The sequence below is a fragment of the Pinus tabuliformis genome, chromosome J (assembly GCF_031772625.1).
Source record: "Pinus tabuliformis cultivar Carrire ecotype Pingquan chromosome J, CPIR1, whole genome shotgun sequence".
In the NCBI taxonomy this organism is placed as follows: Eukaryota; Viridiplantae; Streptophyta; class Pinopsida; order Pinales; family Pinaceae; genus Pinus; species Pinus tabuliformis.
Genome location: NC_142295.1, coordinates 622,167,101 through 622,190,323, shown reverse-complemented (window position 1 = coordinate 622,190,323; position 23,223 = coordinate 622,167,101). Strand labels below are relative to the sequence as shown.

General features: G+C 40.0%; 1 protein-coding gene across 4 annotated transcripts in view; it reads right to left on the bottom strand.

The window, feature by feature from the left end:
* F2KP (fructose-2,6-bisphosphatase) overlaps positions 1-23,223 on the bottom strand; it is a 420,497-nt gene that overhangs the window by 296,170 nt on the left and 101,104 nt on the right. For all 4 annotated transcript variants that reach the window (XM_089378232.1, XM_089378231.1, XM_089378235.1 and 1 more), the window contains 2 exons: positions 19,483-19,698; positions 18,951-19,046 (listed from right to left, as the gene is read on the bottom strand). In XM_089378232.1, the coding sequence (XP_089234358.1) occupies positions 18,951-19,046; positions 19,483-19,698 (312 nt within the window). The remainder of the gene's footprint in view (positions 1-18,950; positions 19,047-19,482; positions 19,699-23,223) is intronic.

Genomic DNA, 23,223 nt, shown 5'->3' with positions numbered 1-23,223 from the left:
AAAATTACCCTAAATAAATTATAAAGAAAATCTAAAAAATAAAACCAAACGCTACCTTTTAATTTTTTTTATTTTTTATTTAAATCATAACATAAGACTTGAAATAAAATCACACCAAATAAAAGCTAAAAGAAACTAAACGTATGGAGAAAAAAAAATTAAATCAAACGCATGGGATATTCAACCTATCTTAAGATCACATAACCGTATGCATGAAATAAAACTAGATGTAAAAAACCTGGCCCGTATATGCGTTCTTACTGTTTTGACGGCGGAATGGAAAATCGTGGATGCAGCCTGCGATTATGATGATTTGGATAGCAGATGAGAAGACAACGATTTGCAGCGGATGAGGATACGGAGCTGAGGGAAGGACGCAGGTGAGGAAAGATAGCAGAGATGCGTTGAAGCTGACGGCGTGAGGAGAGGAGAGAAATGGCAGAGAAAATGTCTGCGTGAGGGCTTGGTAACGGCTGAAAGTTGCTGCTGCGTGGGGTGGATAGAGCCACGATGGAGCTGAGGATGGCGTACAACACTTGTGCAAGGGTTTTGAGGAACAGCAGCGTAAACAATGGAGGATGGAAGGAGCTGAGCAGGGCAGCACTTGGAAGTTATGCTTATGTGAGGAACAACAGATAATGGAGGATGCAGGGAAGAAATCGATTTTTTGTGAATGTTTTGAGTTTTTTATCTTGCTGTGCGTGAGGAATGGAGGAGGTTTGATGCGTGAGGATTCGATTCTGAGTAGGCAGCAACATGGAGATGGAACGGATTGCCCAGACTACCCAGAAAAACCACTGAAGCTCTTCCACAAAAATATTTGAAATTCCCTGCTCCAAATTTTCCTGATGAAACCCTGAAAATTTCACAAAACCTGCACCTATAATCTACAAAAGAAAAGAAAACCTAAAATAATATGTGCAAGAAATGAAACTGAAAACCCTAAACCCAGCAAAAAATTTACAGTATTTACAATTTCTTGACTCTTAAACAGCCAGATTTATCAATAATCAACAGAGATATTATCAAAATTCCAGATTTACTATGAAATACTTCAGAAATCTCTCATGCAAATCAGAAAACAAACTTAAATGATAAACCAAGGATCGAAACTGGCTGGGCTCTGCAAGAGAATGCTTGCGGGAGTTGGTTGGTTCAGCCGAGAACTTCCCCAAATGCCCACTGATCTTCTTCAATAAGGGTTTCCTGCACAGCTCACTTCAACCATCAATAAAGAGAGAAAAACAGTACTAGATCTCAGATGCAATGGAGATACCTACCATTATTTCAAAAATTCTAATACCATTCAAACCCTAGTAAGTGAACAAGATACCTGTGTTCAACAATACTCTACAATAAGCTGTTACTAATGGCTGAAAATTAAAATATGCAGAAAATAAAATAGCTCACAGCACTTCAAGAGAGTAACACCAGCAAGATTTCAACCCCAAAGTCTTTCTTTATTAGCACCAGAAAAAGTTTACAAGAGAGCTTCTTCAGCACAAGACTCACAGATCCAATCTGATCTCAAATGACCCCTAGCACCCTATTTAAAGGAAAAATTCCCAACAGCTAGTTCGAGTGATCCACGTCAAAATGATCTCGACCGTCGATGAGGATCAAGATATCTCTTAATCTCATCCGTCAAATTTTTAATGCATTAAAAAATTGAAATTCTGCATTTATTTACTCAAAATATTATTATTTTATTATTTTTTAAGTTTTTTCATTTTATTATTTTATTTTATTTATTTAATTTTAAATTTTTATTTTTTTAGTTATTTTTTAATTTTTTTTTTATTTTTTAATTTTTAATTTAATTTTAAATGGATCCTCGAACTTAGCCTTTGGGAAAAATGACCTAGGACCTAGGACTTTATGAGGGGATTAGAACATTTTCTAACCCTCAAGACACTTTACATCATGACTTTTACAACTTTACATCTCAAGGGGGAAACCCATTTGACATAGACCCTCATAAACCACCCAGTTCTGCGACACAATTATAATCTAGCAGATTAATACACTAGGATTCTCCTAAGATTCTAATGACAAAATCCATTCCGGCTTTGGGGTTAGGCTGAAGGAAAACTCTGCCGATCATGGATCGGTGAGACAAAAAGCCTTCCGGAACGTAGATTATCACTAGAAAATTAGGTCCACCTAGGCAATTTACATACATGACTCATATCTGCTTAAGATTATTTACAATTCACACATGCAGACTGGGTCTACAACATAATATAATCAAGTCGACAATGACTGTCGAATGGCACGGACATGTCGATCAAGCGCTATCCCTTTTTGCGAAGAAAAAGGGGGTGTACTGCTATGGGTAGTTGACCCGTAGTGGTCAACAATGTTTAAGACTTTTAGAAATTTTTTAATTTTTTATGATTTTTAATATTTTTATTTTTTGGATTTTTAAAATTTTTAGATTTTAGGACTTTTAATTTTTTAAATGAAAATCGTAATAAAATCAAAACCAAAAAATAAAAAATAAGAAAATCAAAATCAAATAAAATAAAATAAAAAAACAAAATAGCTTGAATTTTCTTTTTAAATTTCGATGAATCTAACTAAAGCTCTTGTTTACATGAAATTGAAAATAAAATAAAATAAAAAGTAACTAACAGAAAAACCTAATCGAATATACAAAAGCAATGAAACTTAATAAATAGAAAAATTCGAATGAATAAAAAATAAAAGAACTAAACCTAAACTATGTGAAGTAACATTAAAAAAAAAAATCGATGAGTTTTGTTGTTTGTAGTGCAGGTGTGCGAGAGGCTTGAAGAGCGGCGGCAGAGGAATGGATTCGATGGAGGGTTTAGCAACGTGAGGGGTTGAAGGGAACGATGGCAGCGAAGGAGGAGTTGTTACAGTTTCACGGAAGGAAGTTGGGATCGCAGAGGACGCAGGTCGGATGGGGGAGAGGCAGCAAGAGGACTGCGGGCTACGGGTTTCAGAGCTATGGAGAACGCAGGAAGGGAGCCACGGACGAAGGGACGGATTGCAAGGAGCGGGCTGGCAGCGAGGATGTGTGGACGGAAAAGTTGTGAGTTTAAGAGAGGCATGGGCAGCGGCAGAGGGAAAGCGTGATGGACGCAGCGGAAGAGCTGGAACAGACAGCGGATTAGGGCGCTTGATTTCGACATTCTGGCAGCGTGGACAGAGGGTTCAATGCGCAAGGAATGGATTTGATGAAGCCGTTGCTTGAGTTTGCAGGTTAGACGTGGGCAGCCAATGAAACGCAAAGTTTTGTTTGCTGTGCAGGTGGAGCAAAAGGAAATTAGCGATGGGAGCCAGATGAGGCAACCGCAAAGAGATTTTGAAGGCAACAACATCTATGAGAGAACGCAGACAGAGGCTTGAGGGCTAAAAAAAAAAATTGAATTTTGCAGCAAACCCAAAAAACCAGGCAGCAAATTAAAAACAATCGAACAAATGATAGCCAGAAAACCTCAGCAATCCTGAATAAAATGTCAAATTTTTCTGCTTCAAATTTATTGATGAAACCCTTAAAAAAAATTCTCGAGATTTTTATTTTTATTTTTTTAATGGAATCCACCTACCTCAGATTTGTTAATGAAACCCTCACGAAGTTTCCAGATCCGACAATAAAAAATAAATAAATTTAAACCCTTGGGCTGCAAAATATCTGAATAATATCCTTGGAAAATGATTTTGACGAACCTCAGAGATCCAAATCTTACCCTCTAGGGCCTAGATCTGGACTCTGCACAGTTTTCTTCTTCAGATCTGTGGCTGCAAGACAACAAGAAACACCCAAATGATATATACAAAAAACCCAGAAAGACCCAAGTCAGAAAACCAAAAATAATTATAGATCTATGTACATGAATGGCAGATCTATCAGATCTAAGGAGTGTGAGTCCAACTCCACTCCCAGATCTGATAATCTAAGGCTTTAAACAGCCAGATCTATCGATTTAACACAAAAAAAAAAAAAAAAATTGAATTTTAAAGGAGGTACTGAGCTCAAAACCCTTCATGCATCACCCATAAATAAATAAATAAATAAATATATATATATATATATCTTATGATAAGCTCGGGATCAAATTAAGTTGGGCTCTTCAGAAAACACGGATCGGGAGTTGGCTGGTTCAACTGAAAACTTCCCCGAACACTCGATGATCTAAAAATCAAGACTTTCCGACAAAACTCAATTCAACCATCAACAAAGAGCGAGAAAACGATAATAAAACTCAGATAAATAGAGACACCTGCTATTATATTCAAAACTTAGATTATCATTCAAACCCCAACGACTAAGCAAAATATCTGTACTCGAATCACTCTTCAGAAAGCTATCATCAATGGCTAAAAAGAAATCTATGCATGAAAATGACACATCTTACAGTATTTCCACAAAGAGTAACACCAGCGGAAATTAACCGCAAAGTCTTTCTTTATTGCTCATAAAAATATTACAAGAGAGATTTTCGCTTAGTACACGATCCAGAAATCGGATGAACTAATTGACAAATGACCTCCTATTTAAAGATCTATCCTCCAACGGCTAGTTTGAGTGATCCTCGTCAAAGCAATCTCAACCGTTGATGAGGATCAAAATTTCTTTTAATCTCATCCGTCGAAATTTCAAATTCTTGAGGAAATTCGAATTTTTCAATTAAATGCATTTTAATTAACTCAAAAATAAAAAAAAATTGAGTTAATTTCCTCAAAAATTTGACTTTGACTTAAACCCCATGGACCAGAGGCTTAGAATTTAGCAAAATAGTTAATTTACCTTAGCCCTGGGACCTTTTAAAATTTGAATTTTAAGGACCTACGAATTTTGCCTTTGGAAAATTTAATTTTACCTAGGACCTATAATTAATTAAATTTTTGGCTTAAGATTTTAATTAATTTTGGCCAAAAAATTTAATTAATTAACCTATGAGGGGATAAATTATTTTTCCAACCCTCAAGACACTTTACATCGTGATTTTCACATCTTTTACATCACAAGGGGGAAAACCCATCTGAAAAGGACCCTCACAGACTACCCATTTCTGCGACACAACTAGAATCCAGCAAACCAAGCAATTTGTAATAAAATAACCTAACCAAATAGTTAAGATTATTCCCAAATCACTTTTACATAGACTCGATCTAGAACACTAGGACTCGCCCAAAATCCCAGTGACAAAATCCATTCCAGCTTTGGCATAAGGCTGAAGGAAAACTCTGTTGACCATCCGAGAATGGATCGGTAAGACAAAAAACCTCCCGGAATGTAGATCATCACCAGAAAAGTAGGTTTACCTAGGCAATTACATACACGACACGGATCTGCTGAGATTATTTACATTTTACACATGCAGAAAGGGTTTACAATATAACATGATGATCAGGCTGATGATGATAGTTGAACGGCACGGACACGTCGATCAGGCGTTATCCCTTTTGCGAAAAAAGGGGGTGTACTACTATGGGTTGTTGACACGTAGTGGTCAACAGGTTGGTTGGAGTGACAGATGCAGTAGCCTGAGACCAAAGACTGATCCGCGCAAAGCAAGGTTGGCAGCAGTGCAGATGGTCAGAGGATCAGAGACTAGTAGCAATTAGATTCCAACATTCACATGGTATTATGTTGAACACAGATAGTTCAAAAATTTGGGATGCTTTTCCGTTGTTGAGCAACAGCAATTGGAAAATGACGTAGTGCAGAGCTAGCAGTGGTAGTGTTAGCAGCAGATGCAAAGGGAGTTGTAGTACAGATGCAGCAGTGGCAGTGGTAGTGTCATGGGCAGCAGTACAATAGCAGCAGCAGCACAGTGTTGGTGGCAGCAACAGTGCGGAAAGGAGATGCTTCAGAGACAGAGTAGCATGCAGTTGGACATTGTTGCTAGAGCACATTCCTCGCTAAGAGGGAGTGTTAGTTTTTGGTAGCATCGGATGTGATCTAGCCATGAAAATTGGTGGAGAGGCTAAGGCACATGAGTTCTAAAGAACCCAAAAATCATTTGGTGAAATTCCACCCAAATTGTATTTTATTAAAATAATTAATATTTTTAATGGGGTTCCTAAGTCTAAACTTAGGAAAATTAAAATATTAATGGGTATTAATCAAAATATGGGTTAGAATGTCTAGAAAGCGGATCAAGTCAAGTTTTTAATCTTAGCCGTTGATTAGAGACTTAATCTCGGTCGTTGAAGTCTCAACGAGAAAAGTATGAGGAGGCTTGGGGTTCATTCAGAAACACACCGAGAGAACGAATTGATCTAGAGTTCGAAATTTCTGGGGCTTGGAAGTTGAGAAATTCGAACTAAGTGATCATTCTGCAGCAGAAGGGCAGGGACAGTTCAGGAATATTGGGCAGAGAGGTGGAGAGCCACTAGTGGAGACAGCGCATCACCTAGAGGGACTGACGTTGGGCTAGTGTGGGCCCACACAGCATTGACGCAGAGCCAGAAGGGTCAGCGCAAAAGGGAAGTTTCCTTCACACAGAAATTTGGAACTGTCAAGGAGTTGCAGGAACAGCAGGGAGAGGTTGACACAGAAGCTCCAGGAGGTAAAAGAGACAATGCAAGGTTGATGCAGAGCCTTTGAGGTTGGGGCAGAGCCAGCACAGAGATAGTCGGGGTTAGCCAATTTTGTTGCCGAATCAGCCGGAATCTGCCGGGTGAAGTGAGGTAATCTCACTCAGTTTTCTTCCAGTATCTTTTTCTCTGTAACTGAACTGTTGGGAGGGCATCCAGCATTGTATTCAGAACTACTGCTTAATAATATAAAACCCTCAGAGCTGTTGCACCGGTTTTCCCGCATTGGGTTTTTCCGGGGACTATTTTGTCCAAAAATAACAGTGCCCTATGTATCTTGTTCTTTGCTCAGTTTCTTGTTTCATGCAATAAAATTAAATTGGTGTAGGCTGCAGAAGCAATTTACTTTAGTATTTTTCATAAAATAACTTGATAATGTATATTAAAATCAAGTAGGAGAAGTAAATTCAGTTTTGTTGCAGTAGGGGTTCCTTGAGTGTAGGAATTTTCACACTTCCCACATCTGTTGGGCAATATCTTTGCCAGCTATGTGAGATACCACATGATCTTGAACCCCATCGAGAATAAAACTCTTAGCTCTCGCCATCTCTTTCTTGTACTTCTTAAGTGGATCTGCATCAGCGGGTACAGTTATCACACTATCAACATACGTTTTGAGATCATGCTCATTTAGAAGGCATGAAATTCTAGCCTTCGAGATCACATTGTTGGAGGCTCCGTCCAACCGATCTTGATCTCTCAACCAAGATGATGCCATCTCTCTGAAAAATATGTCGAACTCCTCTTCTTTGCGCAGTTGTTGCCCAGCTATTTGCACTCCCTTTTGCAATGAGAAATCCTGCACACAGCTACTGCTGCCCTACTAGGAAAATTTGAACTTCTTGGCTAGAAGTCCCCTGAAGAAAAAATTCCCTCAGTGTGTGCCCTTCCTTCCTCCTGACGTTATATGCACTAACAAACTGCTTCCAAATCTGTGTCCCAGCTGAAGATCTTCTCTGCAAGGAAATTGTTGCTACTCCCTCTGCCTCTGGTACTCTTCGATCTGGAAAATTTTATTCTCTGTTGACTCACTCAGAGAAGTAAAATTCCCATGAAACATTGACCCTTCTGGCCAAGGAAATGCGACGCCCATAAGGGTTTCGACTTGCTGCCTACGCAGAAATTCGAACCGCCTCCTTCCTTCTACGCTGAGCTCTCCGACTTACGATCTATGCTCTAATACCAAGTGAAAATTCGATGATCTGAATTCCTACTGCAACAAATGATTAAATTTCTCCTACTTGTTAACTTCTAAATCAAGTTATTTACAATGTTACACAGTGAACATAGAAATAAAATCTACTGCAACCTTCACAATATAAAATATGTAAAGTTTTGTAGATGTTCTATGCTAAGAGCAATTTCACTTTTCTCACAGCAATCATACAAGTAGATAAGCAAAATGCAGATAGAACATATAAGCAGATCTTACAGAAGACAAATCAGAAACAAGAAAAATGTATGTGTTTGTTTCGGCGGTCAACAGGATGCTTCAACCAGCAAAGTCTCCTTTGGTCAGCCAGCCCAGCATGTGTCACAACAACCCTCCAACCAGTAGATGAGTTAACCCAAGTCAGTTCTACAAAAGTCAACGCTGTCCTGAAAAGTCAACGCAGGGGCAGCAAGCTAAAAGTCAACGCAGCAGCAAAACGGTCAACCCTTTGACCTCGATTTTTGTGCCAGGTAGTATGGCCTTCAAAAATCGAACCTCCCACAAGTTTTCAGCTTGTTTGGACCAAGCGTTGACCAAAGTCAACGCTGGTCAAACTTCTGCGAAACCCTAGCAGCAGAAAAATCCTCTTCGTCCTTCCCACGTGTGGCTGAAATTCGTCCTCCAGGTAACTCGTACTTTTTATGATGAGAGAGGAAGATGTGAGTTGTTTTTTTTTTGTGATCAAATTCTCTCCAACTTTTCCTGTATATATATATCCATCAATGAGGGTGTGTGACACATCTGTTGGGCATGTGAGCCTACATTACAAAACTGGCTAACCTTTGCACATATAATTTATTAAGAATAATAAATTCAAAATATAAGTTCTGCTCATCGGATTAAGACTATTTTTATATGGATTTTACACCTCTCAGAAAGAGGAATCCAACAAAAATATTAGCCTCTTAATCTAAGCATCAGAACATGGAGTTTGGACCTAGTTGTCCAAATTTAACACTCCCTCTCAACTAGGGAGAACTCCATCTATTAGTGCAATTAACATCGTGAGTCATCCCGCCGAAACTTGCTTTGCTGGCTTCTTTATTTCATAACAGAAGTGGGTCAGTCACAAAGACATCATTCCCCGACTGACATAATCAGTCCAGAGGTCCCAGACCTCACAAATCTTGATCCCAGATCAAGTGGTTGGACCATGCCATCCTAGATAGAGAGTACGGCAATCTCTGATGCGTCCATCAGTCTTTGCTAATAGTCTCTAGCTTTTCCACACCTCATTGGCCAAATGAGAGGTACTTCCCATGAGCCCTGAACTCAATGGATAGGATGCATACGGGGCACAGATTAAATGAGTGGCGAACCAGCTCAATAATCACAAGGGTGGGGCAGAAGCATTATGAGTGCTTATAGCTCCGAGAAGCTATCCCCAAAGCCCCCCAGAGCTCCCAGAGCTCATTGTCCAACAGGACCCATATCATAGGGTCTTTCCACGACACCAAGACTCTCACGGAAGGTTAGGAACTTGACCTTCCCCAGGGGCTTAGTGAGAATATCCGCGACCTGCTCATCAGTTCCTATATGATCGAGCCTTACGGCGCCTCGCTGTACCATATCCCGGATAAAGTGGTACCTGATATCAATATGCTTGGATCGATCGTGGAACACAGGATTCTCAGTCATACGAATCCCACTCTGATTATCACAGAGTATTACAGTGGTATCTAGCACATGTTGGAACAGCTCACTAAAGAGCTTCCTCAACCAGACTGCTTCACAACAGGCCATACTAGCAGCAATGTATTCGGCCTCCGCGGTGCTCAAAGCCACCGACTTCTGCTTCCTGCTCATCCATGAGATCGAAGCAGAACCAAGATTGAAACATCATCCAGATGTGCTCTTACGATCCACCACACTGCCAGCCCAATCGGCATCAGTATATCCCCGGAGTATCACACTCCCGGCAGTGTATCTCAGCCCATGGTTTATCGTGCCCCGAAGATATCTCAAAAGATCCTTGGCACCAACCCAGTGAAAATGATGAGGCTCAACCATCTGTTGACTCAAAGTATCCACTGCAAAACATATGTCCGGACGGGTGTTCACTAAGAACATCAAAGCTCCTATGAGTTGACGATACTCAGTAGGATTGGCCAAGATAGGCCCTGCAGCGCTGCCACTCAACTTCTTAAAGTTGAGTTCCATTGGTGTCGACACGGACTTACAGTCCACCATCCCAAATCTTTCCAGAAGCTTCACAATATACTTTCCTTGAGAAAGGAAAATCTCTCCAGGTCTCTGCCAGACCTCCAGGCCTAGGAAATAGTGCATCAGTCCTAGGTCTTTCATCTCGAACTCAGCAGCAAGCTCCCTCTTACATTGATGAATGAGGGGTCATCACCTGTCAGGAAGAGGTCGTCCACATACAGCACTAGAATGAGAGGCTTTCCTTCCTCAACCTTAAAGTAAAGGTTTGGATCAGCATTGCTTCGAGTGAAGCCCAGCTTCATCAAGTAACTATCCATCCTCTCATACCAAGCTCTGGGTGCTTGCTTTAACCCATAGAGGGCTTTCATCAACCTGCAGACATAAGTGTCTCGATCTTGAACTTCAAATCCCAGAGGTTGTTCTACATACACCTCTTCCTTTATTGCACCATGCAGAAAAGCAGTCTTGACATCCATCTGATGAAGACTCCATCCTTGCGTAGCAGCAAGGGCTATGATGGATCGAATGGTGGTATATCGAGCCACAGGTGCAAATATATCGTCATAGTCAATTCCTTTCTTTTGAGAGAAGCCACGGGCAACAAATCTTGCCTTAAACTTTTCAGCACTCCCATCAGATCCATGTTTAATCTTGTAGAGCCATTTAGCGGTGACAACAGATTTGTCCTTCGGTCTCGGGACCACATCCCAGACATCATTCTTCATAATAGCCTCATATTCTTCATGCATAGCATCCTTCCAGACTTGATGCTTGATGGCTTCTTCAAAAGATCCAGGTTCAGATTGTATAATAGTACTCATGGCAGTTAGATACCCTTGGTATCTACACGGCTTCTTGCTTTCTCGGAATGTTCCCCTTGGGGCAGCATGACCCTCAGCATCTTCGAGGGTGTCCCTGAGCCATGATGGCCTCTTTCCTAGAGAAGGGGAAGGATCAATAGGGTCCATTGGCTCTTCAACATCAGGCATAGTCTCATCCTGGGGTTCTTCCAGATTTCCAGGTCTTTCTTCATGGTTTTCTTCAGATCTAGGAAGATCTACTACTTTCTTCAGGGAAGCATCTTCGTCAAAAGTGACATCATGGCTTATCTCTACTTCCCTTTGACCAGGTACATAGACTCTATATGCCTTAGAAGTCTCACTGTAGCCCACAAACATTCCTTTCTTCCCAGTAGCGTCCAGCTTACTTCTCTTTTCTTTCGGCACATGAAAATAGACAGGACATCCAAAAATTCTAAAATGTGAGACATCAGGTTTCTTACCAGAGAAAACCTCTTCGGGAGTTTTGGAGTCCAAAGCGGAATGAGGGCATCGGTTTTGAATGTACACAGCAGTATTTGCAGCTTCTCCCCACAGAAACTTTGGAAGACCCTGGTCACATAGCATGGCATGGGCAGCTTCCACAATAGTCCTATTCTTGCGTTCAGCAACACCATTCTGCTCAGGAGTATATGCAGTGGTAGTCTCCCTCTTAATGCCAGCTTCTCTGCAAAAGTCTTTGAACTCATTTGACTCATATTCAGTGCCATTGTCAGTCCTCAAAATCTTGATCTTCTTTCCGGTCATATTTTCCACCAAGGCTTTGAAGGTACGGAACCACATGAAAGCCTCATCCTTCTTCTTCAAGAAGTATATCCAGGTTTTGCGAGAGAAGTCATCAGTAAATGTCATATAGTAAGAACATCCCCCCAGGGATGTTACAGGCAACATACCGGAAAGATCAGAATGGACCAGTTGCAATATCTCAGATGTCTTTGTGACACTTGAGGGGAAAGGTCCCCTTGTATGTTTTCCTTCAGCACAGCCCTTACATACACCTTTATGATTATTTCCAAAATCAGGCATCCCTGTCACCACCTTCCTTGCTTCGGGAAGAGCCTTGTAATGAAGGTGTCCAAATCTTCGGTGCCATAGTTCGGTTTGACGGATAGTATCACAAGTCATAGCTCCCAACGGACTCCCTCCAACCTGGTAGAGTGTACCAACTCTAAAACCAATTGAGATAGCTTCCTTGAAGCTCTTCTTCCACATGAGTACCTTTCCATCAGAGAAAGTTACATTGAATCCTTTGTCTTCCATGGCAGATACAGACACAAGGTTCTTCTTTAATTTGGGTACATAGAGTACATCTTGTAGATGGAGGACTTGTCCTTGAGACAAGTGGAGGGTCACAGTCCCGGTCCCTTTCACAGGATAAGTGGCATTATCCCCAAGGGTAATTTCTAGATTAGTATCCCTTTCAACCATGTCAGAAAGTGCTTCCTTGAATCCGGTGATGTGTCTTGAGGCACCACTATCGATTAGCCAGACATCCATAGTGTCAGGCGGAGATGCAGCTGAGAGAGCAGATATTAGAATATACTCATTTCTTTTATCAACAACATTAGACTCCTCATACCTGGTATTTCTGGTCCTTTTAGAAGGTGGATGGTTTCCTTCAAAGTGAGCCTTCCTCTTTCCTTTGGATTTGTCATTTCTTTGATTCCCATTCCTTCGGTTGTTGTTGTTGTCGTCACTATCGGGAGAATTCTTCTGGAAGGGGCATTCTCTAGCATAGTGTCCAGTCCTATGGCAGGTGAAACATTTACCCTTCTTCTTTTGAGTCTTAGTCCTTCCTTTGTCCTTGGAACCACCAGAGTTCTTCTTTCGGGAATGAGCAACATAGGCAGCATTTCTTTCATTATCAAATTCCTTCATCCTTGTTTCTTCTTGCATACATCTAGACAGAAGCTCATCAAAGTTAGGGATGGTATTATTGTTGAGAATGGTAGTTGTGAATACTTGCCATTCATATGGAAGTCCTCCAAGTGCGGTGAGAACCATCTCACGATCAGCTATTGTCTCCCCAATAGCTAGCAGATTGTTCCTGGTTTCGGTCAACTTCATAAAGAAAGTTTGAATAGACTCGTCTCGACCCTTCTTCATATTCTTCAACTTGTTCTTGAGGAATAGCACTTGGTTCACATTGTTTACTCGGAACATAAGTATCAGTTTGTCATACATCTCCTTGGATGTGCCTAGTTCAGATATGTAGGCAACCAGACTCTTATTTATGGATTCCCTGATCAGCAGTTTTGCTCTGATTTCTCCCTTCTTATACTTGTGTTTAACAGCAGCAGAGGCATTTGATGGAGGTTCTTGAATCTTCCCTGTCACATGATCTAGGAGATCATGATCTTCTAATTTGAGATCTAATAACATCTTCCAGGCATGGAAGTCATCACTTCCAGTCAGCTTGTCATTCTCCCTGAATTCAAGCTTAGAGGAATCCATTTCCTTCGATGATGATTGCTATAGATAGAGTTTGTCTTCACCTCAGCTCTGATACCATGTAAAGTTTTGTAGATGTTCTATGCTAAGAGCAATTTCACTTTTCTCACAGCAATCATACAAGTAGATAAGCAAAATGCAGATAGAACATATAAGCAGATCTTACAGAAGACAAATCAGAAACAAGAAAAATGTATGTGTTTGTTTCGGCGGTCAACAGGATGCTTCAACCAGCAAAGTCTCCTTTGGTCAGCCAGCCCAGCATGTGTCACAACAACCCTCCAACCAGTAGATGAGTTAACCCAAGTCAGTTCTACAAAAGTCAACGCTGTCCTGAAAAGTCAACGCAGGGGCAGCAAGCTAAAAGTCAACGCAGCAGCAAAACGGTCAACCCTTTGACCTCGATTTTTGTGCCAGGTAGTATGGCCTTCAAAAATCGAACCTCCCACAAGTTTTCAGCTTGTTTGGACCAAGCGTTGACCAAAGTCAACGCTGGTCAAACTTCTGCGAAACCCTAGCAGCAGAAAAATCCTCTTCGTCCTTCCCACGTGTGGCTGAAATTCGTCCTCCAGGTAGCTCGTACTTTTTAGGATGAGAGAGGAAGATGTGAGTTGTTTTTTTTTGTGATCAAATTCTCTCCAACTTTTCCTGTATATATATATCCATCAATGAGGGTGTGTGACACATCTGTTGGGCATGTGAGCCTACATTACAAAACTGGCTGACCTTTGCACATATAATTTATTAAGAATAATAAATTCAAAATATAAGTTCTGCTCATCGGATTAAGACTATTTTTATATGGATTTTACACCTCTCAGAAAGAGGAATCCAACAAAAATATTAGCCTCTTAATCTGAGCATCAGAACATGGAGTTTGGACCTAGTTGTCCAAATTTAACAAAATACTACGAAAACAAAACACTGCACAGGAGAGAAATAAACACACACAATTACACCGTTGTTTTTGGACCAATGTCCTCAAAAAAACCCAACTTGGGAAAACTGGTGCAGCCACTGAGGGTTTTATTATTATGCAATAGTAATTTGAGTACAAATCATTAGATGCCCAAACTAGCAATATGATACAGAGAATAAACTAGCAAAGAGGTAGTGAGAAATATTCTCACACTATCACTGGTGATCCAACTCTGATCCAAGCTCTGGATGGCTAGCCCCACGCTACCTCTGCGTGGGCTCACGCAATCCCTGCGTCACAGCTTCTAGGAGCTGCGTCACCCTTCCAGTTGATCGATTTGTTGACTGGAACTCAACTCTCTGGCCCTCCAGTCTCACACCCCAGCTTCTGGCACTAGATCTCGACTGCTCCCAACAAAATTACGGACTACCTTTGAAGCACCGCACTTCCTCTCTGAACCTCTCATTGCCTTCTCTGCCTTGCACTCTCCGGAACTGGAAAATGCTCCTCCGGTCTACTATCCTTGCCCCTCACTGCAAGAAGATCACTCGATCTCTCTCCAACAACTCAACGTTGCTACTCTTGAGAAATTCGATCTCTAGATCTCACTATCTCGGTGTGTTCTCCAAGTGCCCATCAAGCTCCTTATAATCTCTCGTTGGAGCACCAACGACCAAGATTAAAACATAATCAAAGGCTAAGATTAACTGGGAGTTGATCCTTGTCTTCTTCTAGAAGATTCGCACCATATTTAATTAATACCCTTTAATTAATCATATTTCCTAAGTTTAGACTTAGGAATACATTAAAAATTATTAATTATTTTAATAGTGGAATGTTCCCAAACGATTTCTGGGTATTGGAGAATGCATGTGTCGTAGCCTCTCTGCAAAATCTCAAGACTAGAGCACATCCGATGCTACAGAAATCAACAGGTTGGGCACCTAAGAGGCACCCATTCGACCCCCACTTGAAGGCTATATAAAGGAGATCATTTATTCTCATTTGGAGACATCAATTTTGTCTTGTGTATCTTTGATCCAGCAAAATTACAAGAAGACTTGAAATTTTATGAGGCGGCCAAAATTTTAGGGAGGGCCGAAATTCAAGAGTTTGTTTTTGCCATGGCACTTGATCTAGATCTTGGTTACTAGTTTGGCTATTATTCTGCTATTGTTATTTATGATTTAATGATGAATCTGGAAACTCTCTCTCTCATAAGGAAGGACTTTTTTTAGGTTTTCCCCTTGTGGGTTTTGTTGGAAAATGTAACTAGGTTCGGTCTTCATTAATGTATTTGATTCATCATAAAATGTACTTGTCAAAACAATAAAGAAAAGAATTTTTATTATTGTACCAATGACTTATTAAAGCATGGGTTTCATGCTTAGGTCATCATTATATTAGTCAAAGTCCCCACTGTGGACTCCTAGGATTAATATTGAATTTATAGTGTCATTGTACATTCAAAGAGACCCTTCTTGGGCTTTTGAATCATGTAAAAAGGTTTACTATTGAGTCAAATATAATTTATGTAACCTCCACACCAAGTTGGCCTAGAAGAGATCAAGTCGGCCTAAGGACACCAATTCGACCTCACTTGGAGCCTATAAATAGAAGGAAGTCGAATTCATTTGAAGCATCTCATCTCAAGCTAGTTCAATATCCCTAAGGAAGCTGGAGAAGTGCGAAGTGGGTCTAAGGAAGCAAAAGGAAGTGCGAGTTGGGTCAATTCTAAGGAGAAGAAGAAAATTGAAATTTTGGAGCCTTTCTCTCTCTGTTTCATGCCCTAGTTTGGGAGATCGAAGTCTAACAAGTTTTGTTGTTGCCTGATGTCAAATGTTGCTGCATAGTCGAAGTTGATGGGAAGGAAGTGTTGCTGGAAAGGGGACGAAGATCTGGAAGGCTAACTTGGTGTGGAGGGAAGGTTTGGTCTTTTTCTAGGGGGAAGAGTCTCAAAGGATACCACTGAAAGGAAGAGAATTTTTTGACTGGGTTTTCCCCTTGAGGAGGGTTTTTCCCTGGCATAGTGCCTACATCTTGTGTCTCTTGTTTTGTGATCTTCATACACACATAATATAGTAATTGCTTGATGAAAGATAAGATAATAAAGAAATAAAAGAAGCCAGCATTAACTCACAAGTAATTATCAATTAAGAGGAAACAAACCCTAATATACCTGCATTGATTTGTCAACATGGTATCAGAGCTAAGGTCAAGAAAAGTTGAAGATCACTTTGTTGGCATGGATTCTCCCTCTTTGATGAACTACATAAGAATGGGTATCAACACTGCTAGAAGCTGGATCAAGAAGGTCATCCATTACTTATTCAACAAGGTCAAAAGTCAAGGATTCTTGGCTGCTCTTACAGGTTCTCTTAATGATGACAATGCATGGATCATTGATAGTGGAGCATCAAGACACATGACAGGAGAAAGTAAACAACTTCATACACTATCAAAGGAGCCATCTTCTCATGTAGTGGAATTGGGTGACAACAAAAGCTATGTTGTTAGAGGCCTGGGATCAACATCGTTGAAGCTGGAAAATGGATCGAAGCTGCACCTCAACAACATTCTATATGTTCCAAGTTTGAAAAAGAATTTGGTTTCTATTTCTTGTTTAGAAGATAAAGGGGAAAGAGTTGCTTTTGTTGATGGAAAAGTATTGGTTTGGGGAAAAGACTCTAGCATTGATAAAGCTAGGGTTATTGGAGTTCGTGAAGGAAGCCTTTATAGAGTCATTACACCACCTCCTCAAGCTTTGGTTCATATGGAAATCAATCCCATTGAGCTATGGCATAGGAGGTATGGTCATCTACATTATAAGGTCATCCCTACTCTTAGTCAATTGGTTCATGGTATCCCCAATATGAAGTTAGATCATGAAGGTGTGTGCAAGGGATGCTCTTTGGGAAAACATACAAGAAAGCCATTTCTGAATAGTGAAACTAGGTCTAAAGAAATATTAGACCTCATCCATTCTGATGTGTGTGGGCCCATGTCTGACAAATCACTTGGAGGTCATCTCTACTATGTAACATTCATTGATGACCATTCTAGAAAGACATGGCTCTACCTTCTCAAAACAAAAGATGAAGTATTTGATAAGTTCAAGGAGTTTAGGTCCGAAGTGGAAACCCTAACCGAAAGAAAGATAAAAACTCTAAGGTCCGACAATGGTGGGGAATACACTTCTAAGGAATTGATTGCATATTGTAAGGAAGTAGGTATTAAGAGGGAGCTCATTATTCCCTATTATCTCGAACAAAATGGATTGGCCAAAAGGAAGAATAGGTCAATTGAAGGCATTCGAACTATGCTCTTTGATCAAGACCTACCAAAATTCTTATGGGGAGAAGTAGCAATGACAGCAGTGTACATTCAAAATAGAGGTTCTCATAAAAGTCCTAATAATACAACACCCGAAGAAGTATTCACAGGAAAGAAGCCGAGTGTGTATCACCTCCAAATCTTTGGAAGTCTAGCACACATCCATGTTCCAAAGGACAAGCAAAAGAAGTTGGACTCTATAAGTATCAAGGGAATATTCGTTGGATATAGTCTCTCCTCAAAAGCATATAGAATCTACATTAAGGAAGGAAGACATATTGAAGTAAGCAGGGATGTCATATTTGATGAAAATCAAGCATACAAGAAATCAAAGGATATTCCTATTGATTCTGATGATGAAGAAGTTCCCATATTTGAAGAAGAAGAAGTTCATCATGAAAACCTTACCACAAATCAAGAAGAAGAAGGACTAAGTGAGCCTATTCAATCGATGGTCATCCCAATCACAAGGAAAAGGCCAAATTGGTTAAAAGCTACATTAGAATATGCTGAAGGACATGAAGTTGCAAAAGGAACCTTCAGGGAAAGTAAGAAACCGAAAAGATATTCTGGTTATGCTGCATACATGACAAAGTTAATTGAAGTTGAACCATCTACATTCAAGGAAGCTGCTCATCAAGAGGTTTGGAAGAAAGCAATGCAGGAAGAATATCAATCCATCATGAAGAATGGGGTTTGGGAAATCATTCCTAGACCTAGTGACAAATCGGTTGTCACCTCCAAATGGATCTATAAGATCAAACATGTTGTTGATGGAAGTATAGACAAGTACAAAGCGAGATTCGTTGCAAGGGGTTTCTCTCAAAAGGAAGGCATTGATTATGAAGAAACCTTTGCTCCCATAGCAAGGTACACTACCATTAGATATTTGGTTTCACTAGTTGCTACAATGGGTTGGAATATCCATCAAATGGATGTGAAGACTGCATTTCTAAATATCTAATTCAAGGATAGGGTCAGTCTGGATGTTCTAGAATCTAGATATATCAAATCTGAACTTCAAAGACTTACTTTTGCATTCTAATGCTTGCTTGAAATGCATATGTATTATTAAGAGGGACATACACAACAAAGAGAGACATGAGAGTTACAAATATTTCACTGTAAAGGAAAGACAAATAAGAGAAACCATACAAGAGGAAGTTACACATTTGGGATAAAAAAGTTGTCCCTTTTCTAGTGTCTGTCCCAAACTCGTCACTGAAGTCCTGTGTATTCTGTATAAAATAAAATACTCATGGATGCTCCGTTTTAGATGCCCATTTCTCAAAATCCAAATGCTGGTTAATATATAAGAACAACAGTAGTAGTTATAAGTTGATAACCAGTTGACAAACTTTTGCATGTAGTCTTGCCTCCCTAAGAAGACAATTGCTTCCATAAAAATAGATATTCTTGCACTCCACCTTTGAAAATCCTGAAAATATTGAATGCTTACCAGAGCAATAGCCAGTTGTCGGTGCTCTTTTGGCCCAAGCATGCGATCAGCAACTGCTGCAGCAGCAACTGCTCCGGCTGCTTCCGGCATAGCATTCTAGATATTAGGATTAAAAAAGGCAAACATTATAATCAGTATAAGCCCAACCATGCAAATAGATGTGTTATTATTGATAGTATAATAGAGAAGACAGAAAGATGATTCTCTAGTGAATGAATCAAGAAACAAGCCGTTAGTCTCTTTATGATTAAGTTAAAGGAGGAGGCATAGAGTGAAAAACATACACTCACTAGTAAGCACAATTTTAAAGTAACATTTTGAAATCTTGATTAACTAAATCCACTAGAGGAACACCAAAATAGCATAAAGAATATTGTCAAAATTCATGTACTTGTCATACTATCCTGAGCTGTGATCATGATCAGTTAAATGTGCAAAAGTAACAATATAACCAGCCAAGACACAGGTGATTTAGTATATGCAAAGCCAGCCACACAATTAGACATAATTATTCATGAAATCAATGACAAACCTCGGTCTCTGTATCCAACATTAGCTCCCTGCCAAATAAGCTTGCAGCGCCTTCTGAGCGTACAGTTTTAGGCGAGTTCCCCACACCCCTGTCTACAAACAATCCCCGATGATAGTCATGTCTATGTCCAGATGAATCAGGGCCCATAGACTTGGATTCCGCCATTTCTTGAGATGCAGACGAATTTGGGGAATATGGTAGTGACACCCCTAAGTCCTGTGCCATATAAATCAAATAGAATCAGTAATATTCTTTTAGGTCCAACATTATACTATATGACAGAGAGACAATTAATATTTGCAGCAATGAACATACCAAACCGTAACTATGCCAATTGGACGAAGGTCTTGACAACAAAATTGATCATTTGAATCTATCCTGATTTTCTTTATTTTATTTTTCCTTTTTGTTTAACCTCTAATTTTACAATTTGGCATTCTTTTGCTCAGAGACTGATCTTATAACTCATCCTTTTAGATATTAACTTATCAATAAATATGCTTATAAGTGCATTTTTTAAAAGAAATATGAACTATAGAAAAAGATTATTATATCATGGAAACACCCAAAGCATTACCGGAGACTTCAATATAATAGAACCTAAAAATCGTCAATCACAATGACATTTCCTTTGGTAAAACAAAAACCTTCTTGATCAATGGAAGACAATCAAAATCTTTGGTGAATATTAAAAAATAAGGATAAGTGCTTCCAAAACTCCAGTCTCTGTAAACCCAAACTGACCTAGTACTTATCTTTCACTTTTAACTTCCTTGCTTCTTCAAAAGTGAAGTAAAGACATGTCAAGGAATTTGGAATGCTTCTTACCCCCTTAAAAATAAAGTTTGGGGCTGGCTACTGCCTCATCAAGGATTCACTGTCCACAGTAAGTTGCATGGAATTGGCATTACTAATTCGACACTTAAGTGGATGAAACAGAACTCGTCAACGTTGCCCTGAATGGGTTCACCAAGCCATGGGAACCATTTGTCGAGGGAGTCTGCACTTGAGAGAAACTTCCCAAATAAGAAAAGCTTTGGGATGATTGCAACCAGGAAGAGGCTCGAGTGGAATCTAAGGCCTGCAGGCAAGATGGAGAGAAGCTGGCCCTGGCCAGTATGGCCAAGAAGGGCAAAGGGAAGGGTTTCAAGTGTAACAGTGAAGGGTCAAATTCACATTCAGGGAAGAAGGTGTTTTATTTGCCAAAAGAATGAGCACTATGCATCATAGCGTCTGGATAAGAAGAAGGAGAAGGGGAAGTCACAACAAACAACAGCATCAGCAGAGACACAGCTGGATGAGTTTGCAGCAAAAGTTCGAGAAGGACTTCTCACTAGTCTCATGTCTTTCTACCAACGCCATCACCGGGAGTGTGTGGTACTTGGACAGTAGTGCATCATGCCATATGACAAAAGCACAGCAGCTATCTAGCACTCTGATGGAAAAAGGCTCACGGGTTCATGTGGAGCTTGGTGATGATGCCAAATATACAGTGAAGGGAGAGGGAACTATTAAGTTCCAACTTGAGTTAGGAGGAACAATGGAAGCCAAAGATGTGCTGTTTGCACAAGACTGAAGAAGAAATTGCTCTCAGCCTCAGTGATGAAGGACAGATGATATGAAGTCATGTTTGGGAATGGGTAGGCTATGTCACATGGTCCAAGTTCGACAACAATAAAGTTCGATTCGAATTCGAATTTTTGTTAAGATTCGAATAAAGTTCGTCTTTAGATTCGAATATATATATATATATATATATATTGTGTGGTTCACTGTACCGGAGATCGATACTAGCTACATCCACAGAAAACGCATCTGTGTTTAGGTGAGCCGGTTATCTCTCATGTAGAAATGGCTCCCAAGGAGTGAGCATGTCAATATCAGTGGGACTGGGTTCCGGGTGGGGACGATAATAGAGACTCCTCCCTACCACCTGAGATACACCAACTTGACTATATACACACACACATATATTAACATTACTTATATTAATATATAACTATATAAAAGATAGATTCTATTAATATTTAATATGAATTTAGATAAAGTCTATAAGTAATAAATAGTTCATGACATCAAATCAAATCAAATAGAAAATTATAAATGTCTCATGAATGCCTATGGTTTTTAATATAAAGTATATTAACAAAAAATGGTTTATAAGAATAAAAAATAGAAAGTTATAAATGATTGCCCAACGCGGGCCATTGTTTTCAAGTGATGACCTATGAATCATGACAATATGACCATGGCCAAGAGATGATGCCTGAAATTTTAGGGTTGCAATTAGTACAATCGGTGAGAGGAGACTCTGCAAAAGTTAACCAATAAATTTTGAATGGAACTCATAGCAACACCTAACCCTTTACCAAACCAAAACAAACTTTAAAATTTCTTTGGGGTTTGTCAAATTTCAAACTTCAACCTTAAAGTTTGGTGAACCATGTGACTTAGTGGGTAGGTACTCATTCTTCCAGAGGATACTAGCACAAACACAACAATGACCATCGAGGTTAGAGAGGACAACTTATACAAGTTGAAGCGCAAACGTGCTCAGGGATTGGTATATGACAATGCAAATTTGTGTGAGTTGTGGCCCAAAAGGATGGGACACGTGTTAGTTTTTCAAGTAGCGGCAGAAAAGTCTTCTAGTCTCTATGATGTCTAAGAGGCTAGGGATCTGATGTTGAGATTTGTAGCTTCGGAGGTACTCCAAACCTTGAGGATCAAGGGTTTGGAGGAAGGAGCTCCACAAGTGGCCGTGTGGGCTTGAAAGCCAAGCTTGGGGTTTTGTACCCAACGATGTTGGGGCCAAAACCATGATGAGAATTTGGCATGTGAGTGATGGAGATGATAGAGCACTCCGAGAGCAACTAGAGGAAATGAAAATCATCAAAATCTGACATGTAGAAATGGAGATATGAATTTTTGAATAATTGTGTGGGTGAATATGTCATATGATCAAGTCAGCCTTAGTTCAAGGATCCCTTCTTGATAAGTTGGACGTCACCCTAGAGAAAGCTATATAAAGGAGTGAGGAGAGGCCTCATTTCTCACATTCAAGTGCATCAAACATCAAAGGAATACCTTGTGAAAATTCTTGAATCTAACACATTAGAAGCCCTTACTGCAATTATTGGTTCACAATCTCCTACTTGTTCTTTACATTAACAAGTTATTTAATTGCATAAACATCAAAGTAAACACTATTGCAGCGTTCACAAATATACAGATCATGCACTGAAATAAACTGAGACAATAACACAAGGGACACCGTTATTTTTGGACAATTGTCCTCTTGAAAAACCGAATTCGGGAAAATCGGTGCAGCATATAGAGGGTTTGTATTATTAAGCAGTTTCGAGAATACAACTAGGGTGCCAAAAATGGCTCACCCAACAAAGAATATCCTCGGTAGTAGTACCACTATCCAGAGACAGATATTCCGTCAAATCAGCAAACGAATGATCAAACCCCACATCAACTCCAGTTGTTCAATATGCTGGACAGCGAAAGCTACTCCAAGCACTGCTCTGGAACTGCATCACTCCTCCAGGAGCTGCGTCACCCTCTCCCCACTCAAAATCTATTGATCTGCTCCCAGTCTGCCCCACAGAATCTTCCCAGCGCTGCCTCTGAGGCCCAGCATTAGTCTTGGCGGATTTTGCATCTCACTGCGTCAGCCCTCTGCGTCCTCTACGTCAACTTTACGACCTCTGCGTCATCCCTTCTAGGGCCTGC